The following is an 18,653-nucleotide window of genomic DNA, read 5'->3' on the forward strand; positions in this document are numbered from 1 at the left end:
AGTTGGAAGTCCATTTGTAATATGAATTGCAGATGGCACGGATGGGTTATTTGTGGACACGCGGCCCGTCGATTTGCCGCCATCGTTGGAATCCTCCGAATGGATAAGGGCTAAAAATTTGAAGAACCTAACTGTAGGTTTACTTTGTGCATAAATTATAGTTTGAAATGTTCTCAGACCGTTCCATTTGAACGCCTGGCAAAACTACAATTAATATTAACAATAAATCTAGGAACCGTTAGCAGTGTTCGTCGCCACTTCAGAGTATCCAGACCTAATCGCGAACAATGGGCACATATTGCACAGCGAAGTACGTCCAGGTTTTGCTAAAATGAAATGATTCATCATCGCCGGTGAATGAACGTTCGTTCTAATTGCGTTCGAATAAAAGGCAGGGACGAGTGCGTCCGGCATATAATTATAATTAATTATTAAATATTCTAACGGTGTCCATTCATTATCCCAAACTTGCCCGCGTATGGAAAACGCGCGATTCGATTAACAATCGGCGCGATACAATCGCCCCGAACATAATGATTAAAATAGTCCCGTGTTCGATCGGAACCGCGGCTCAATTAAAAACAACTTTTCAGTTCGCACGGTGGGTCATTTCCGCGCTAATAAACCTTCAGTATTGCGGCCGAGACGGATTGGAAATAAGTGGCGCGAACGACAGTTTCATTTGGAATGGGCGGCACCAATCATGGCGCGGCTGGATGCATGTGTATTCGATGAACAAAGCGGGCAAAGGGGCGCATCATCGGCCCACCGTAAATCCGAACGGTATGCATCGTTCTTCTCCTTTCTCCGTTAACCTTTTAGCTATAGTGGCTACCGCGGATGTCATCTTTCAGAACGACACGCCACTATAGCGGCTTTCGCGGATGCCATCTCTCTGGACGACGCGCCACTATAGTGGCTTGCTTTAGTAGCTCACTCGCTCATCGTTTGAACCAAATAATCGTCTTCATACGCATTGTTTCGCACTTCTTTTGTCTTCGCATCGATTTACAACAGTCTAACAGGGTGTCCCAAAAATGTCTCGCAATCCGGAAATGGCGGGTTCCTCGGATCATTTGAAGCAATTTCTTCCATTACAAAAATTTTCTCCGGGGCACCGTTAACGAGTTATTAACGAAAAACAGTGCGCCAATAAGAATCGAGTACGGCTGACGCGAGGCGGCCCAGCCAACCAGCGCGCGAAGCCCGGTTCCGCTCATTGGCTCGATCGCCTCGCGCCAGCCGAGCTCGCCTCTCATTGGTCACTGTTTTTCGTTAATAACTCGTTAATGGTGCCTCGGAGAAAATTTTTGTAAAGGAAAAAGTTGCTTCGAATGGTCCGAGGAACCCGCCACTTTCGGATTGCGAGACATTTTTGGGACATCCTGTATATTCTGACGTGAAGCTTACGGAACCATAAGAGCAATCATTTGACCTAACTTGATCAAAATTAGACAAATACATTGCTCAACCAAATTATATTGTAGAAATATTTTGGATAAGTATTGGCCAACTTTGACTGACGATAACTCCGCAGAAAATCATCGTAGGATGATAACTATTGCTTCGAAATAAAGCTTGAAATTTCTGCTTTAAGACAGTCTTTCTAGATTTTCAGTTGACAGAATATACAGCATCAGACTCTGTACAGTACATATCAGACTCTGCCGTTCAGAATTCAGCCGTACCTAAAAGGTTAAGTAATTATTAGCATAGAGAGATCGGAACGTCGACGATCTGGTCGATTAAGATTGAAAAATCGCGATCTTCCTCCTCGAACGTTATTCATTTCTGTCCATTGGCTTCGGCGCATACCGCCACCGATTCTTCGATTATCCGCCTCGGCATTGATCCGTTTAGATCGACGCTTTTCTACTCGTTGTTCGCTTCCGCTAAATAACAACCGTCGCTTGGAATCTTTACATGTACGCACGAAAGGAAAGTACGTGGTGCGTTTGTACTTTCTGGGATCCTGGCGTTACATCGTCGTGGACGACATGATACCAGTGAACTCCAATGGGGCGCCCGTTTTACCCCGCACTTCGAACGACCACGAATTGTGGCCGATGCTTCTCTCGAAGGCTTTGCTGAAGCTGTGCTCTGCGACGTGGTCCGACGGTCGCGAAATCGTCGACTTCCATCCGGTTCATTGCCTAACGGGTAAAGTAAGACGATTGGCAGCGATTTCTCGAGAGGAGGGCGACGTTCCTTTTCGTTTACAGGCTGGGTTTGCCTGCGACTAGAGATCGGCTATCTGTCCCCGCAGGACAAGTGGGATTTCCTCAGGAAATACGCGGACCACTTCGAATGGAAAGCTGAAATCGAGAAGGGTTGGTCTCGCGACGCGTGTAACGACGCTCGCTACAATTTCTTTATATAGAGTGTCCCGGAACAATGTATACACAGCTCGAACGATTATAACTACAGTTTTGATTCGCATATAATTCATACTTAACCCTTTCGCTACGGGCGGATTTTCCGCCGCGGTACTTCTGCTGGACGGCGCGCTGCGACATCGCTGCACGCTACAAGACGCCGATCGTTGCGGGGGTACCGCAGCGGAGAACCCGCCCGTAGCAAAAGGGTTAATCCAAATAAAGTTGAACAAAATTGAAAAAAATAAGGCATATCTATTTATCCGTTGTTGAGAGAAAAATAAGGTGAATTAGCTTTCTGCAGTAAGCACTGACTTTATTCGCTACAAACGATCGAACTTATGGAGGGCCACTATAGTGGCCCTTAGTACCTCGATGGCATCTTATGGAGGGCCACTATAGTGGCTCGTAGTATCGAAAGGGTTAAATTCCAAAAGTGTCTCTGTTAAATAGTGTATACATTTTTCGGGGGGACACCCTGTAGTTTTAACCGTTCGCGAACAGAAACTCCGGAGCCGGGGGAGCCCAGCGAAGGGAAGAAATCCAAGGGAACGTCGAAGTCGAAGAAATCCAAGGTTACAGAGGACTCGAAGAAGGACACTGCCGAATCGAAGCAGTCCAAGGAGACCGGTCGATCGAAGAAATCGAAGGACACCGGGCGATCCAAAAGGTCCAAGGGCGAACGGAAGCCTGTGGTATTGGAGAAGCCCGAACCGGTGACCTTGTTCCTCGGGTTGGAGGACATGAGGACGCTTGCTTCGGGAACTGTGCCTGGACTGTCGCCTTGCTGGAGCCATTTCATCTACGTAGCGCAGTCTCGCGACGTTCCCTTGGACCCCAAAGACGTACGACCTATCTTCACGTTTCGCATAAACTTGTTCAACCTTGTTCATAACCTTGTGCCTATAGACATACGTCTCGTCGGGCATTCCGCAAGGTTCTCATCTGGGTCCTTTTCTTTTTTCTATTTTTGTTAGTGAGATTGCAAAGGTTTTTCGTTTCTGTTTCGTTTTTTATTGCCATTGATAACCATGACTGCACTGCTTTATTTCAACACGGTTTGGATAAACTTCTGAATTGGTGCATTTTATAAAAATTGTCGCTTAAACTAGATAAATGTTATACTGTAAGATATAATATTACTATATTCTAAGACACTCTAAGGCTATATTTAAGGTTTTATTACTTGTTTTTATATATTATATATAGTTTTATTACTTAACATCGCACCGTTGTTATAGCCCGTAGAAATTCGTCACATTAATTCAAGAAATTGCGGTTATCTTATTATACTTTAAACAAATCGTCGCTTAAACTAGATAAATGTTATACTGTAAGATATAATATCACTACATTCTAAGACACTCTAAGGCTACATTTAAGGTTTTATTACTTGTTTTCATATATTATATATAGTTTTATTACTTAACATCGCACCGTTATTACAGTCCGTAGAAATTCGTCTCATTAATTCAAGCAATTGCGGTTATCTTATATCTAACCTCCTGTATTTTTCCTTCGTGTATAACTTCTCGTATATATCCAATAAATAAAACCAGTAAAAATGGCGCAGGTGAAGCCACCTCTGGCAAGATGGAAGCTGTTCCGCTGGCTGAAATGGGCGATCGAGATGGGAATAATTGACCCGGTCGAGTACTTTGTCCCGATCCGTTCCCTGAAGATCGTCAGTCCCCTGAAAGAATTCGACGAAAGCGTGGTCGGCAAATACACTGCGATGACCGTTGACGAAACCAACCGAGAAGTCACCGCCGATCCTGCACACACATCGGAGAAGTCCGAGAAGAAGAGCCGTCGCGACAAGTCGAAGGAGTCGAAGAGCCAGAAGGAGTCGTCTAAGAAGTCGCCAGGGAAGGTCGAAGAGGCCGGGAGGAGCCTGCCGGACATCAGCTTCTGGGCGGACTTCAACAAGCTGGAGCCGTACATCAGGGACGTCCACTTCTTCTACAAGCTAGACTACTTCGACTACACCGCCAGAATCTCGGATCGCTTCCGAGGCGCCGAAGGAAGCGTTCAGAAACCGGAGTCGAAGAAGAGTGGCAAAACGGGGAGCAGAGGAGCTTCTCCCGTCCCGGGTACTAAGGAGGAGACGAAGTTCGTGGACGTCTATCACTGGCCCCGGGGGTTGTCGAGGACCAGGAACGAGCCGTTGTACATCTTCACCGACTCCACGGACAGCAAGTTCTTCCTGATCAGCTTCGCCACGTTCCAGATGCCCGGGGAGCCTCAGCTCCCGCCGACTAATTCCAGAGAGAACAGCATCGATCCGCCACCGGAGCCAGGCTTCGCTGAATCCGCGGCGAGCAGGGACTATCTGATCGTCGAGAGACACAGCTGGTTCCACAGACAGAAGTACGGCAACGACCTGGTCCATCTTCCGACAGCGGGCACCAGGGCGACCGTGCTGGAGCTGGAGCCCGGAAGACACTTGCTGCGAGTTTACTGCGGCTTCGAGGGCAACTGCTTCACGACCATCTCCTCGGACACGATCTTCCACGTGGGCGACCGCCGGAAGATGTACGAGCTGATGACCACGGAGTCCGACACGATCGACCAGACGGTGAAGCACATCAGCAACTGCGTGAGCAACGCGTACCAGTCGTTCGGCACCGACAGGTTCCAGGAGGCGATGAAGATGTACTACAAGAGCTACATGCCGCCGGAGCCCGCCCAGAAGAAGAGGATCAAGATCTTCTACCACTTCATACACGCGTGCTTCATCAGCGAGGAGGCCAGGCTGATCAAGGAGCTCGTGCCGAAGGACGAGGCGCGAGGCATCCTCAGGGCGCTCAAGATACTTTTCCTGAATCCTTTGATCGGAGAACAGGTGAATCCGTTCTCGCTAGCGTTGAAAGCCATCAGGGACGGCAGCACGCCTAGAACCTCGATCGAGAGGAGCAGGCACCTCGCCGAAACCTCGATCGAGAACGGTATCCTGGACAAGGACTACTTCGCGTCCGTTATCCAGTCCTTCTTCAGGGGGATTGTGATCAGGAAGTACAAGCGGATCCACAGCCCCAAGCACGAGGAGCACCAGGAGGTCCTGGAGAATTTGCTGAAGGTGGTGGAGCTGTTCAATTACAACAAGAGGGAGTCCTTGGCCAGCCAGCTGTTCAGGTACATCTTGAAGCACTTCGACAGGCTCCGGGACATGTATCCGTCCTCCAAGGAGTTCGAGTTCACGATCCAGAAGCAAGAGCTGACCGGGACGTTGCCAGCACTGAAGCCGGGTCAGTGGACACCCATCGTCAGGCTGCTGGTGAACGCTCGCGTCCAGGAAACCGTATTCGCGAGCGTCGACCTGTTCGTCAACTTGCCCAGGTTATTTTGAGCATTACTTCGACGAACAGTTATTTAACCCTTTCGCTACTACGGACCACTATAGTGGCTTTCCATATGATGCCACTGAGGTACTACGGACCACTATAGTGGCTTTCCATTTGGTGCCACTGAGGTACTACGGATCACTATAGTGGCTTTCCATAAGATGCATTATATTGCATAATGTTATTTCCTCTCATACTGTAAATTAAAGAGCGCATGCTAAGACGATATAAAATACCCTGGAATACCCTTTATTTATAAATACCCTTTGGAGAAAAATTCATTCAATTCAAACAGCTTAGGTTCTCCGCCGACGACCGCAGTGATGTCGCAGCGCTCTGTTCAGCAGAAGTACCGCGACGGAGAATCCGCCCGTAGCGAAAGGGTTAAACAGCGATTCGAATGAAAGGTTAAATTGTTTTTATTCGTTATTCGAACGTTCGGATAAGAAAGATGTATCTTTACTCGTCGGATAAATTCCCGACGAACGAAATCATTGGGTTGTCCGGAAAGTTCGTGCCGATTTTTTCGGAAAATTAAAACGCAGCTCATTTAAATATTGGCATACATTTATTCAATTATACAGGTACCATTCTGTTCCACAACCCTTCTCCATCTTTTATGCAGCTTGAGAATTCCGTCCTTCCAGAACCTCTCAGGTTTTTCGGCAAAAAATTCGTCGTTCTTGATCTTCAAGGTCGAAATTCCAAGTTTTAAACCGAGCAAACCACTTTCGTACAGTTCTTTCGGCGCCAGCATCCTCGCCGTAAACAGCGCATATCTTATTTGCCGCTTGTGTGGCATTTTTGCCCTTTCGGAAAAAGAAAAGCATTAAAAATGCCTGTAATGCACTTTATTTGCCACCATATTCTAAGGCGTACAAAACTGATGAAAATGAACGAATCGTAACCACAAACTTTTTTCTAAAAATGGCTGAAGTTATCTCTTTTAGAATACGTACACATGTCATTCGTTTTCAATAATTGTGATATATTCAGTCAGGTCTCTCACGCTACCTACCGAAAATCGGCACGAACTTTCCGCGGACAACCCAATATTTATTCGGTACTTTCTTCTAGCTTCTATTTTCATTTGGATAATCGTTTCGCCGAATTCTGCAGGTACTGCGTGCGCGTCTTCAACAACGACACCAAGCAGGAGATGCTGCGGGTGGTGAACAACGTGGTGCCGTCGCGCTACGAGCACACCAACTTAGGGTACACGGTGCTCGCCTACGGCTGGGCCGACGATCAGCCAACGAGAGACGCGCCCTGGTCCCTGCTCGTCGTCACCAAGAAAGCGGAGCCGGTCTTTTACACCATGGACGACAGTCCGTCCAGCAAACTGCAGGCTCCTCCGCTGGTCACCCAGGAGCTGAGCAACTACTACATACCCAACAACAGGGGTTGCATCGCGAAGTGGATCGCTCGGGTCACCAAACCTACCGTGGCGTCCTTCCGGCTGAGCACGTCCTACGACAACGTGAAGATCCACCTGAGAGTGATGGACGCCGACGAGGATACACTGTCCGAGATAAACGGAACATCGGTGGTCATCCTGCCCCTTGCTTACCTGGGCCTGACAACGGAGCCCAGCACCGTGCACTTCAAATTCGAATCTTCCGGCGAGCGCAGACTGACCGGCGTCAGCGCTAACAACGACCAAGCAGAGTTCGGCAAAATGTTTACCTAGATAAAGATGTCGAATAACGAACGGAAGATAAGAAAATTTCGTTCGTTGTTCGAACGCGCGAATAAAAATGTTTCATTCGTTGTTCGAACGTTCGAATAAAGGAAATGCATTTTTATTCGACGAGTGTCGAATAAATAAATTCATTCGACGTGAATTTATCCGACGAATGATAATAATAATAATAATAATAATAATAATTTATCCGACTCTATTCGTACTTACATTATTTATAACGTTCGAATAATGAAATGCATTTTTAATAAAGGAAATGCATTTTTATTCGACGAGTGTCGAATAAATAAATTCATTCGACGTGAATTTATCCGACGAATAGAGTCGGATAAATTATTATTATTATTATTATTATTATATATATATATATATATATATATATATATATATATATATATATATTATATTATATATTATTATATATATATATATATATATATATATATATATATTATTATTATATATTACTATTATATATATATATATATATATATATATATATATATATAATAATAATAATAATAATAATAATTTATCCGACTCTATTCGTACTTACATTATTTCCAACGTTCGAATAATGAAAGAAGGTAAAATATTTTTCGTTCGAATCGTTATTCAAATAATTCTTTGGCTAAATAACGACCAACTCTGCAGCCGAGTTCCGAACGGAGATGGGAGTGGCGACGCGAAAGATTCCATCCAGAAGCTCGATGTCAACGCGAGCGGAATCAGCGCGCAGACGCTGATCCTTCGTACTTATTACGTGGAGGCCTTCGCTCTCGACGAAAGCTGGCCCCTCAGCAAGTCGGAGTGGGCCGTGGTGACACAGGTGAAATCTAGACGCGCTGGATCTATCGTTCGAGCGAAGCCGTCCGTCGTCAGCTTAGGCAAGCCGGCGAAGTCCGAGTCGTCCAGGCTCAGGAGGACTTCCAGAACCTCCAGCGAAATCGGTCTGCTGGAGAAGCCTTACTGGGTCCTCCAGGTGGTCACCGATTCCGGGAGCGGCTTCGAGGTGCGATTTTGCAATGGTTGGTTGAAGGGACCACTGTTTGTTTTTAGCGGACGAAAGATTATGGAGAAAAAAGAAATTAACGATAGTAACCTAAATTGCTAAATTGGCAGTGGTACCTTCTCCCAGAAAATTGGTACTTCTGTATCGGTAAAAATGCAACGTTCGCACATAACTGACATAAGCATTGTTTCTATAATATATTATTGTGTATAATGTATAGTATATATTTATTTATTGTGTTTATAATAATATATATATATATATATATATATATATATATATATATATATATATTATATATATTATTATATATAATATATATAATATAATATAAATTATATAATATAATAAATATTATATTTATAATATTATATATATTTATATTTATATAAAATATATATATAATATAATTAATATATATTATAATATATATATATATATAAATATTAAAATATATATAAATATGTATTTTATCGATACAGTAAATTCCCCCCTCAACTTGTAAACAAAAATCGACAATTTAGGAAGAAGAGATACGATTATTCGAGCTTCGCACGTGATTTTTGTAATTATTGACAATCGGCAACTATGAAAATGAGCCGCGAGGTTCGAATAATCGCATCTCCCCTTCCCAAACGGTCTTCGAATGGTCTCCAATCTTGGTCCACAAGCTGAAGGAAAATTGGGAAAAATTTACTGTCATTAGTTTGATGCGACGATCTTAACAGATAGCGGAGGACAAATCGAAGGAAGAGAAAATCGGAAAGATGAAGGAAGCCTGGTTCGCGGAGAATCCGGACAGCATGGCGCGCGGCAAGCAGCTTCGTGAAGAGTTCCGAAAGAAACACGAGATCGTGCCAGAGGTCTCCGAAATAGACACCAGGAAGAGGCACATGAGCGAGTGTTGCCCGGACGTTCCGAGGTCCATGTTAGAGGAACGAACCCTGGAGCCTCCTCGTTCGTTTCGCAAGCTTCCTCTGCTGAAACTGTCCGATTACGAGGTGAAAGAGGACGAGGAGGACGTCCCGTGGTTGAAGACGATCTACGACGAGGAGATCCTGAGGAACACGCGATTGGCGCACATCATTTACGCCCAGGAGGACTATAATTACTCTATCGAGGAGTTGAGCGGACTGATGAAAAACCGAAAGGAACGGTATCGGATGCTTTTCCAGGAACACCAAGGTCAGCTGTCCAAGAGGAGGACCATCGTGGAGGACGTTTACGAGTTGCGGAAGTCTTATATCGCGACCATGAAGTCGGAGAGCGGCAAGGGCAGCAGGAAGAGCATGAAGACCAGGAGTTCGAAGTCCAAGAAAGTTTGATGTCATCGTTTGCGAAGATGGTACAATAGTTAATTGTTTTCTTGGGTTTTTAATCAATTTGATTGGAAATGTTGGATTCTCGGAAACGGACAATGGAGGTAGATCGCGGATTTTATGCATTTATGGCAGAATTTTATGGCTGCAATTTAAGGCAGTAGACACAATTAGATCATTTGAAAGTGTCAATGTATTATGTTCAATCTATTCAAGTTATCGAAGAAAGGACGAACTTGCTATTCATAGTTCACATTTGTTGCGATTGATGAAGACAATTTTTACTTCGCATAAAAATCCGCAAACTAAATGGAGACTTAAGAAACAACCATGTATACGAATTTCATTTTTAATTCGTAGGTAAAAATACACACTGCGAAACTAATGGGTGCGAAACTCATTCGACGACTAAAATATGTCGATACTAAACTTGCCGAGCATCAGAAGCGATTAGTATGAATTTCTTTATAAGAAAGACAACGTAGAATGTATTTAAATTTGTTGCCATTTTTACCATAACGTATGCTTAAAATTTAGCAATTCTTTCTATTATTTCCTATCAAACAGTCTTCACAGTTTCAATTTATTAGAGTCTTCTTAGGATTACCGTTGATAAACAAGTGCCTTTCACGCTGAAAACTAGTCGACGTTCATTGTCTCCCACAACTGAAAAAGTTACAACAGCGTCGCCAAAGATGAAAACTCCGCGTCCTTGTTCCGAAGAGAGGTCGCAGTAAAAACCGACTCAGGACCCCGTTCGTTATCCAATAAAATTCTGACGCGCTCTCGCACGCAGCAAAAAAGCGTGATTTAGCAGAAAGCTCGCGGAACCGTCGGGCGCATTAATCCGTCGTTGAATAACAAGCCGATCCAGCGACGTGATAAATGTCCACGTGCCGGGATATTGATTACGTTGATTCTGGAAGGTCGCCGGGACCACGGCGGTTTCTAAATTGCTCCACATCGACGTCCCTAATCGCGGCCGGCAATAATAATCGGTGATTCGCGAGCTGCCAACCGGAATCGATTTTTCAAGCCGGGACTATCTCGATCGGCGGGTACATGTTCCGGGACTCGGACAGAACGTTTCGCGGTTCTTTTGCATCCTATCAGCCGGCGGTTATGGCACTCGAGGCACCGACGACGGGACACCTTTTAACGACGCTTCCCTAGCCTGCGCGAACGAAAAGAGAAGCACGCCGATCCGTTCCGTTCATTTTTCATCCGGGACCAGTCCTCGGACTCCGGCGAGATTATTACGAAACTACGGCCAGCAGCCGAGGAAGAGGTCTAGGTTAAGCGCGAGAACAGGTAATCTGCTCGGGAGCCGCGATATTTTACCCTCGACCAAGCCGATCCACCGTTTGATAATACTGCGCGTCGCGCGATTTCTAATTAAATCGGAAATTTCAATCTGTTAGGCAACGATTCGAGAATTAACGAGCCGGCGATTCATTTATCTTCCAGGTTACTGTTCTCTGAAACATCGTTCTACCTGTTTTATACCCGTGATTGGAAATTTTAGGTATTCCGGTTGGTGTGCAATTATTTCCGTGCATTTATAGTACGCTCTTTTGTACACTGCAATGAAATATTAATGGTAACAAATGCTGGCGAATTTTATCTTTCTTCATTCTGGATCGTACATCGTAAATACTTTCTTAGGTAAACTGATTCATTAATTGAATAAAAAATAATATTAAAAGTATAATCTTTTGTACAATGCAATGGAACGTTGATGGCAGCAAATGCTGGTGAATTTTATCTTTTTTTATTCTGGATCGTACATCGTAAGTGCTTTCTTAAGTAAACTGATTCAAAGTTGATATTTGGTATTAATTGAATAAAAAATAATATTAAAAGTATAATCTTTTGTACAATGCAATAAAACGTTGATGGCAGCAAATACTGGTGAATTTTATCTTTCTTTGTTCTGGATCGTACATCGTAAGTGCTTTCTTAAGTAAACTGATTCAAAGTTGATATTTGGCATTAATTGAATAAAAAATAATATTAAAAGTATAATCTTTTGTACAATGCTATGAAACGTTGATGGCAGCAAATGCTAGTAAATTTTGTCTTTCTTCATTCTGGACTGTACATCGTAAGTACTTTCTCAAGTAAACTGATTCAAAGTTGATATTTAATATTAATTGAATAAACGATAATATTAAAAGTACGAAATTGCCGTCGACAGGATTGCAATAAATAAATAAATATATCGCAATCCTGTCGACGGCAATTTCGTACTTTTAATATTATCGTTTATTCAATTAATATTAAATATCAACTTTGAATTTATTTAGCCTCAGACTATAATTAGAACGCGACTATAACTTGAACGCGTTAATAAATTCAATCTTCAACTATTCATCTCTTATCTCACGAAATCGATGCCGAACAATCTTCGCACAGAGATCCGCGAACGAGTGGAATCAAGGAAACAGCAGAAGAATTAGAAATTGCCGTGACAAAAATTAGCACGCAGTGGCAACCCCTGAAAATCCTATTCTCATCCGGCATTTGCTCGCGGTAGAAGCCCGTGGCCCGCTCGGCTGCGTCGTCAGGGACACGTTCCCGCGCGTGTACGTACACGCTCGTGGATCACGGTAGCAGACATTGGCTAGGTAAATTGCCACCGGTAGTCCGTAAAGGCCGCCGTGCCACCCTGATCGTAATTCGTCCCGCGAAGGACGAGACCGGCTAACAAACACGATCGACAGTGATTACCAGTCGGCTGCCAACCGGGCGGCCCGTTGCTGCCGTGCTGGTCGCCGACGGTTCCACGGACGTTGCAACCTGCAACACGAACGCCGGTGCACCTGTAATCAACGCACGCACACCGGGACACGCTGCCACCTTCGTACGCCGGAGAACAAAAAAAAAGAAAAAAAAAAGAAAAACGACGCGACGAGATTCCTCGAGTCCCGAGACCGCGGCGCTTGTAACATTTCAACCAGAACGCTGCTGTAATTATCATGATACAGTAAATTCTGTCTAATTCGCGGTCGGATCGCGCATAAAAATAGACAATTTCGGAAGAGGAGACACGATTGTCGCGTGCATTGCGGCCCGTTTTTATAGTTGCCGATTGCCAACAATTATTGAAACGGGACGCGACGCTCGAATTAATCGTACACTTCTCTTCCCGTATTGTTCACTTTTTATGCGCAATCTAAGCGCGAATTACGAAGAAATTACTGTACAAGCCGAGAGTCAATTGAAGAGAATTTACTGCGCTTCGGCGATTTTTGTAGCGATTCTTGCACTTCGACCAGACGAAAACGAGTTTGATTAAGTGAAACGCGAATGAGAATGAACAATCTTTTCTTCCGAACATTTTGCCTACCGACAAAAGATCGAAGATCGACGGCGGTGATTTTCTTAAGAAATTCTTCCATAGTGACAGCAATTTTATCGATTATCCTTCGAATTATTTGGATCAGTACTGCATACGGTGAAAAAAAAACGCTGGTTGCAACAACACAAGTTTCTTCTCAAAACGATTGTTTGAAAGGGAGTTGTCGAGCGTTTTTTACATGTAACTCAGCCATTGAAAGAAAAAGTGCCTATTAATGAAAAAGTGAGAAAACGAAAGAGTGAGAGTGAGAGAGAGAGAGAGAGAGAGAGAGTTTCTTTACATTCTCATTTATTCCAAGTAATAGCGAAATTAAAAAGAAAAGCATCTCAATCATTGTACAGTGAATTAATTTTTTTAAAATTTTTATAATAAATTAAATTTAGTTAATAATTATTAATATAAATTTAAAATTTTATAAGCCCCTCTAACATTTACAACTAAAGAAAATTCGAGTTATTTCGACCTTTTTGAACAAAGTCATATCGTTCTAAAAGGTGCGTGGACACTTTCGCTCCGATTTGCTGGGTTGAAATCGGTCAAAATTCGGTAAATTTGAAGGAAGCAAATAGTCTTTTAGAAGCGTTTGCAGTCCTTTGCAGATCTAAAATCGGCGTCCACCGGAACAACAAAATAGCGTAGAATATTTAGCGCGTCTAATGCAGTCGAGGACCACCGACTACACGATGCTCTTCGTCAAAGCAGTCTCGCGGTGCGGAAGAATCCGCGGAACTCCGTTTCGTGCGGCTCGTTTGCCAGCAGGCATTCACGGCAGAAATCAAGCGCGCGGTTATAGCGAGCCGTTGAAACAGAAGCTTCTCGTCATCTCGAGGCCTCAAAGGGCCGACGATAAATCTCGGTGAGTTATTAAAGCGGGAGGATTCCTGAAAAAGAAAGGACGGAGAGTACAATGTCTCCGCTCGATTTCTTGCCGCGTCGGTTTATCAATGAACGTCCGGCTGATTTTCGGGCGCCGTGAACGCGCGCCGCGGAACGCCGTCGCGCGTAAAATACGGCGGTTAGTTTAACGTTCCCGCGATAAAGCGAAGGAAAGCCGGCGTAGTAAAACTCTGTAAACGGCCGGCAGAGAAAAGAAGTGGCATAGCTGCCGTTAATCATTCGCCGATTTCCTACGCGGAGCCGCAACGCGCGATTTCCATCGTCATCGCGAATCGGAAAATCGCGGTTTACGAGCCGGTCTTCGCCGGTTTTGCGGGCCTCGAGCACAAAGGAACAAAGGCACCGGCGCGATTTATGCGTCCCCGTTAGGTCCGTGCCATCTGTCGACGTTTCTCTCCGTTTCGTCGCGCGTGCACCGCGCCGAGTCGCGTTTTCCGCTTCGCCGTTCAAGTTTCTGCGTCTATTTCCTTCAATAATTCTAAAGTTACGATCGTCCGCGATAAGTTCCGCTCGATGTCCGCGAAAGTGGCCACTGGTTTGCCTAAAATCAATTGCCGATAGTTTCTTTTATCTTTTTCTTGAGCGTTCGTAGGAAATCGATTGAGATAAAAGCGACCAATGCGAAAAGGTAGAAGCAAAATTAATACAGGATCTAAGCTAAATTATTTTTCGAAGTGTTCGAAACATTGAATGCGCTGTATGTTAATTCTCAATTGTTAATTGTTCATGAAATTTTAAGGATTCTGTAACTTGGAAATTCCGAACTGGAGAGATAATCCCGCGTTCGGCATCAAGAAAAGGATGTTGTAATAAACACGTTAAGAATAGACATTCTGTTTCATTGTGACCGTCAGCACCCGCATGCGACTTCCTTTATCACCAACGGGACTATTCATTGAGGACCATTTTAATGGAACAAGGTAACACAACGATTCTGAAAAGGGCAAAGAAAGTTGACGATTCATCGACGACGTCCAGTCGAGGACTTTTGTCTAAGTAGTTCGGGAATCGTGATTTTGGCAGTTGAGTGCACACTTTTTTGTAAACTATGATGCAAATCGATCAAAGTATTTAGAGAATTGAATAGAAAAAAATTCTATCTATGTCATGTACATTTTTAGGTTCCTCCTTGCTGCCTAAAATTTTTCTGCATTTATTCGAGAAAGATACAAATACTCATATATCTTATTCAAAATCATTAATATATTAATTTAAATTATATATATTAATAAATCATAAATATTCATATATATTCATCAAAATAAAAATCTTCCGAGTCGATTCTAAGCAGTGGAAGCTATATAATTCTAGCTTAATAATCATAATGAATACAATATTATTGAATCCTTTCAATCTCTTCACAATTTTCTTTTCCAATTACTCTTATCTGTCAGAAATTCATAAAATCCGTAGTCTACTAATCACAAAGCGAAAATGATGAAGTATGAAGTATGTATAGGATCATCGCAATACGGTTTCGATGCACTTTCGCAGCCGAGATTGATGCATTATTTCGAAGCGTCGCGATATCGTAGCGCCTTGACAGTGTCGTCAGCTGACAATAGATGTTTTTAATCGTTCCGAGCGGAAGTAATGGCTTCTTAACGCGTTTATTGGTCCAGAACACAGAGGCCAATGCCGTTCGCGTTTCCCAATCGAAGCTTCAGTCTCGTTTGATAAAGCTTGACTGCGTCTCGTATTAACAGAAATTAATTCATTCTACATTCGCCACAAGGAATTTTCTGATTGGTGTGAGAAATCATTTTCTTCTTCGGTGTTTTATGAAATGATTGAATGTGAACTTTCATAAAATTTGCAGTCTGGTAATTAGTTACTTCGTAGATACAGTAAATTCTCTCCAATTGTCCCTCAGCTTGTTCACAAAAATGGGCAATTTGAGAAGAGGGGATTCGAGCCTTGCATCTCGTTTTAATAATTGTTGACGATCGGCAACTGTAGAAATGAGCCGCGAGGCTCAAATAATCGTACCTCCTTTCCCAAAATTGTCCATCTTTGTTTCCAAGCTGAGGGTCAATTAGGGAAACCTTTCACAAAGGTTTAATCAGAAGAAAAATAAAACTTCCTTTAACTAGTATAATTTTCCGCGAATAAAAAAATATAGTAACAACAGCGGGGATTCGTGATTATTTAGCTTACTACAAGCTTACGCAGATCTTGTTCTGCTAAAAAGTGTTAAATAATTAATTTGCTAGTACGAAACTCGAAATCAAAATATCTCGAAAACGAAGGCTCATTGCGAAGAATCGTATTAGGGTTTTTTCGATACTAAATATGTATCTAACTTGTATCTACTATCGTTACAAAAGCGATCTTGTATGCATAGGACGATCGATAACTAATAATTCTGTTACAATAAAATGAGAATTGTTACAATTTCGGATAATTTCAGGCACTGGAACAGACGGGGCGTCGCGCTAATTCTTCGTCGATCGACGGGAAAATGTTTGCAGCCTAGAACGGCGCCGATTGGAGAGCCAGAGGGTCCGTCTCTCGGTTACGTTACGAGCGGAGGCCGATCTTGTTGACAGCGAGGAAGAAAAAGAAGGGTTGGGGACGATCCGTGGCCGCTGTTCGCGTTCTCGGTCGTCAGCTGGACGGGGCCGCGAGAAAACGGGCAGGGAAAGGAGGGAAAGGGCGCGTGGGGGGAAGGAGAGACGCGAAGACGAGGAAAGAGAGCCTCTTCTCTCCAGATGAGCCCTCTCTCGGAACCGCTCGTCCACAATTTGCCGCTCCAGTCTCGCGTCGAGTCCCGTCGGCGCATCTTTTCGGGGCTCGTTCCCTCGTTGCTCCTCCGATTCTCGTCGCCGCAGCGTGTCGCGTCAAGTGACCCCCGAAGAACTCATTCTTCCCACCGATTAATCGACCGCGCTCGCCCCGAAATCGATCTCACTTAAATCGCGATTCTCGATCTGATCGATCGAGTCCGAACTTCTTCGACGCCGTCCGGGCGCAGCCTCTTCTCGGGGTGTAAAGACCCCCCCGTTCGACGAGGAAACCCGCGACCGACGCGATCGAGGGGACACGTGGGTGGATCGGGATTTTAAGTGCTCCTGGTGATACTGTGGATTATTGGTAGCTCGTCGTGGAGTTATGTTGATGGTTTCGTTGACAGGTATGCTATCCCCGGTTAGGCGGAGGTGTCGCGAGAGTTGTTGCTCCAGGTTTCTCGACGGTTCTCGGAGAACCGAAACTGTGTCTGAGCTAGTCAATTTCATTAAAGATACGGATCCTACGGAAAACTATTTTGAAAGTAAAGATCGAACGGGAGAACCGAGTTTCTGCCGGTTGATTCGTCTTGACTGAATAGTAAACTGTGAAGACGTTAGGGACGGACTTTGTAATCCTCTTCCATCTTCTTCGATCTTCTAAAAATGTTAAGAAGTAAATTCTTAATTTAAGACGTTGGAAGAAGAGCTGAACAATCTTGTTCCATTTTTTGTTCAATTTACGAAAATTATTATACAATTTTATAATATTATATTATTATATTATATCATATATATTATTATAATATTATATTTTAAATATTATACAATCAAATATCTAATCTATATATAAGGCGTTCAAGAAGCTTAAAAATCTTGTTCTACTTTCTTCAATTTATTAAATCGTTCACTAAGAGAAACAGTTTCAATCTAAGACGTTAGAAGAATTTTAAAACACTGCCGCAGATATCCGAATAACTTATTCTATTTTCTTCAATTTATTAAATCCTATATTAAGAGATAACAGTTTCAATCTAAAACGTTAGAAGAATTTCAAAACATTTTGCTGCAGACATCATCAATTTATTAAAAGTATTAACAAATACACTTTTGATCTAAGACACGAAAATAACCTATCAATCATCTTCCATTTAAAAAATAGACACAAATGCATTTTTAATCTGAGACATCGAAATATCTTATCAATCATCTTCCATTATCTTCGATCTACTCGAAATGTTGAAAAACGTATTTTTCAATCTAGGACGTCGGACAAATTGCAGGATATCATCTTCGATATATTAAAATTCGCAGCAGGAGAGAATATTCCGTAGGCTGATTATAAAAATTCAGTAGGATTCCAAGCGATGTCGCATCTATTACAGTGAACATAAAACGCGGAAAGGTTAAAGTGACCATAGCGAATGATTCGCTTCGCCGCAGCAATTAGCCGCGACGGTAATAAACGTTTTCGAGTCGCGCGTTTCGTCGCCGCGATATTCTCGGCCCCGGCGCGTACGCGTCAATCCGCTCCGCTTCTGATAGAACGTGCGAACAAGTCCGATCTCTTTTTGCCGGAGTTTTGCACGAGCATACCAGGCTTTATGGAACTATAATGATAGCCTCTGCTCGGCCCGCTTTTACGTTATGATAACGAGGGAAAGCAGAGCGGTTAGGCGTGTATCTCTTAGGCGAGATCGTCCCCGTGTACTCTTTTTCTTGCCGCGGAGTCCTTCGGCGTTTTCGGGATGAGAAATTTCCATGCGAGAGGAGCTCGTCCGTTTCGATGAGAAATATTTAGTGCGATGGCTGCTTAGTTTGATAAATGTGTCAGGGACTGACGATAAGTTCCCCGCGATTAGATTGTTTTTCGGTCGTTGCTGTTAACGTATTAGCAACGTTGCTTGAGGTGCACGC

The 18,653-nt window shown here is 43.5% G+C and overlaps 2 protein-coding genes across 2 annotated transcripts in view; both read left to right on the plus strand.

Annotated features, from left to right (window-relative positions):
* Positions 1-3,970: 3,970 nt before the first annotated feature.
* On the plus strand, positions 3,971-11,658 carry LOC117225319 (androglobin). The gene is made up of 4 exons (XM_033478791.2): positions 3,971-5,714; positions 6,839-7,387; positions 8,076-8,433; positions 9,162-11,658. The coding sequence occupies exons 1-4, from the start codon at positions 4,006-4,008 to the stop codon at positions 9,756-9,758; spliced, it is 3,213 nt and encodes a 1,070-aa protein (XP_033334682.2). The 5' UTR covers positions 3,971-4,005; the 3' UTR covers positions 9,759-11,658.
* A 5,069-nt stretch (positions 11,659-16,727) lies between these two features.
* The window catches only part of LOC117225280 (fibrillin-1), a 45,182-nt gene continuing 43,256 nt past the window's right edge, over positions 16,728-18,653 (plus strand). The window contains exon 1 of the mRNA XM_076519227.1: positions 16,728-17,143. The gene's annotated coding sequence lies outside the window, so the exon portion shown is untranslated. The remainder of the gene's footprint in view (positions 17,144-18,653) is intronic.

This window comes from Megalopta genalis, chromosome 2 (genome assembly GCF_051020955.1).
Source record: "Megalopta genalis isolate 19385.01 chromosome 2, iyMegGena1_principal, whole genome shotgun sequence".
NCBI lineage: Eukaryota > Metazoa > Arthropoda > Insecta > Hymenoptera > Halictidae > Megalopta > Megalopta genalis.

Coding starts and splice junctions, on each gene's coding strand:
- LOC117225319 (XM_033478791.2), top strand. CDS start 4,006: ATGGGAATAATTGACCCGGTCGAGTACTTTGTCCCGATCCGTTCCCTG. Junction 5,715..6,838: donor CTGTTCGTCAACTTGCCCAG/GTTATTTTGAGC, acceptor CGAATTCTGCAG/GTACTGCGTGCGCGTCTTCA. Junction 7,388..8,075: donor GCTAACAACGACCAAGCAGA/GTTCGGCAAAAT, acceptor CCAACTCTGCAG/CCGAGTTCCGAACGGAGATG.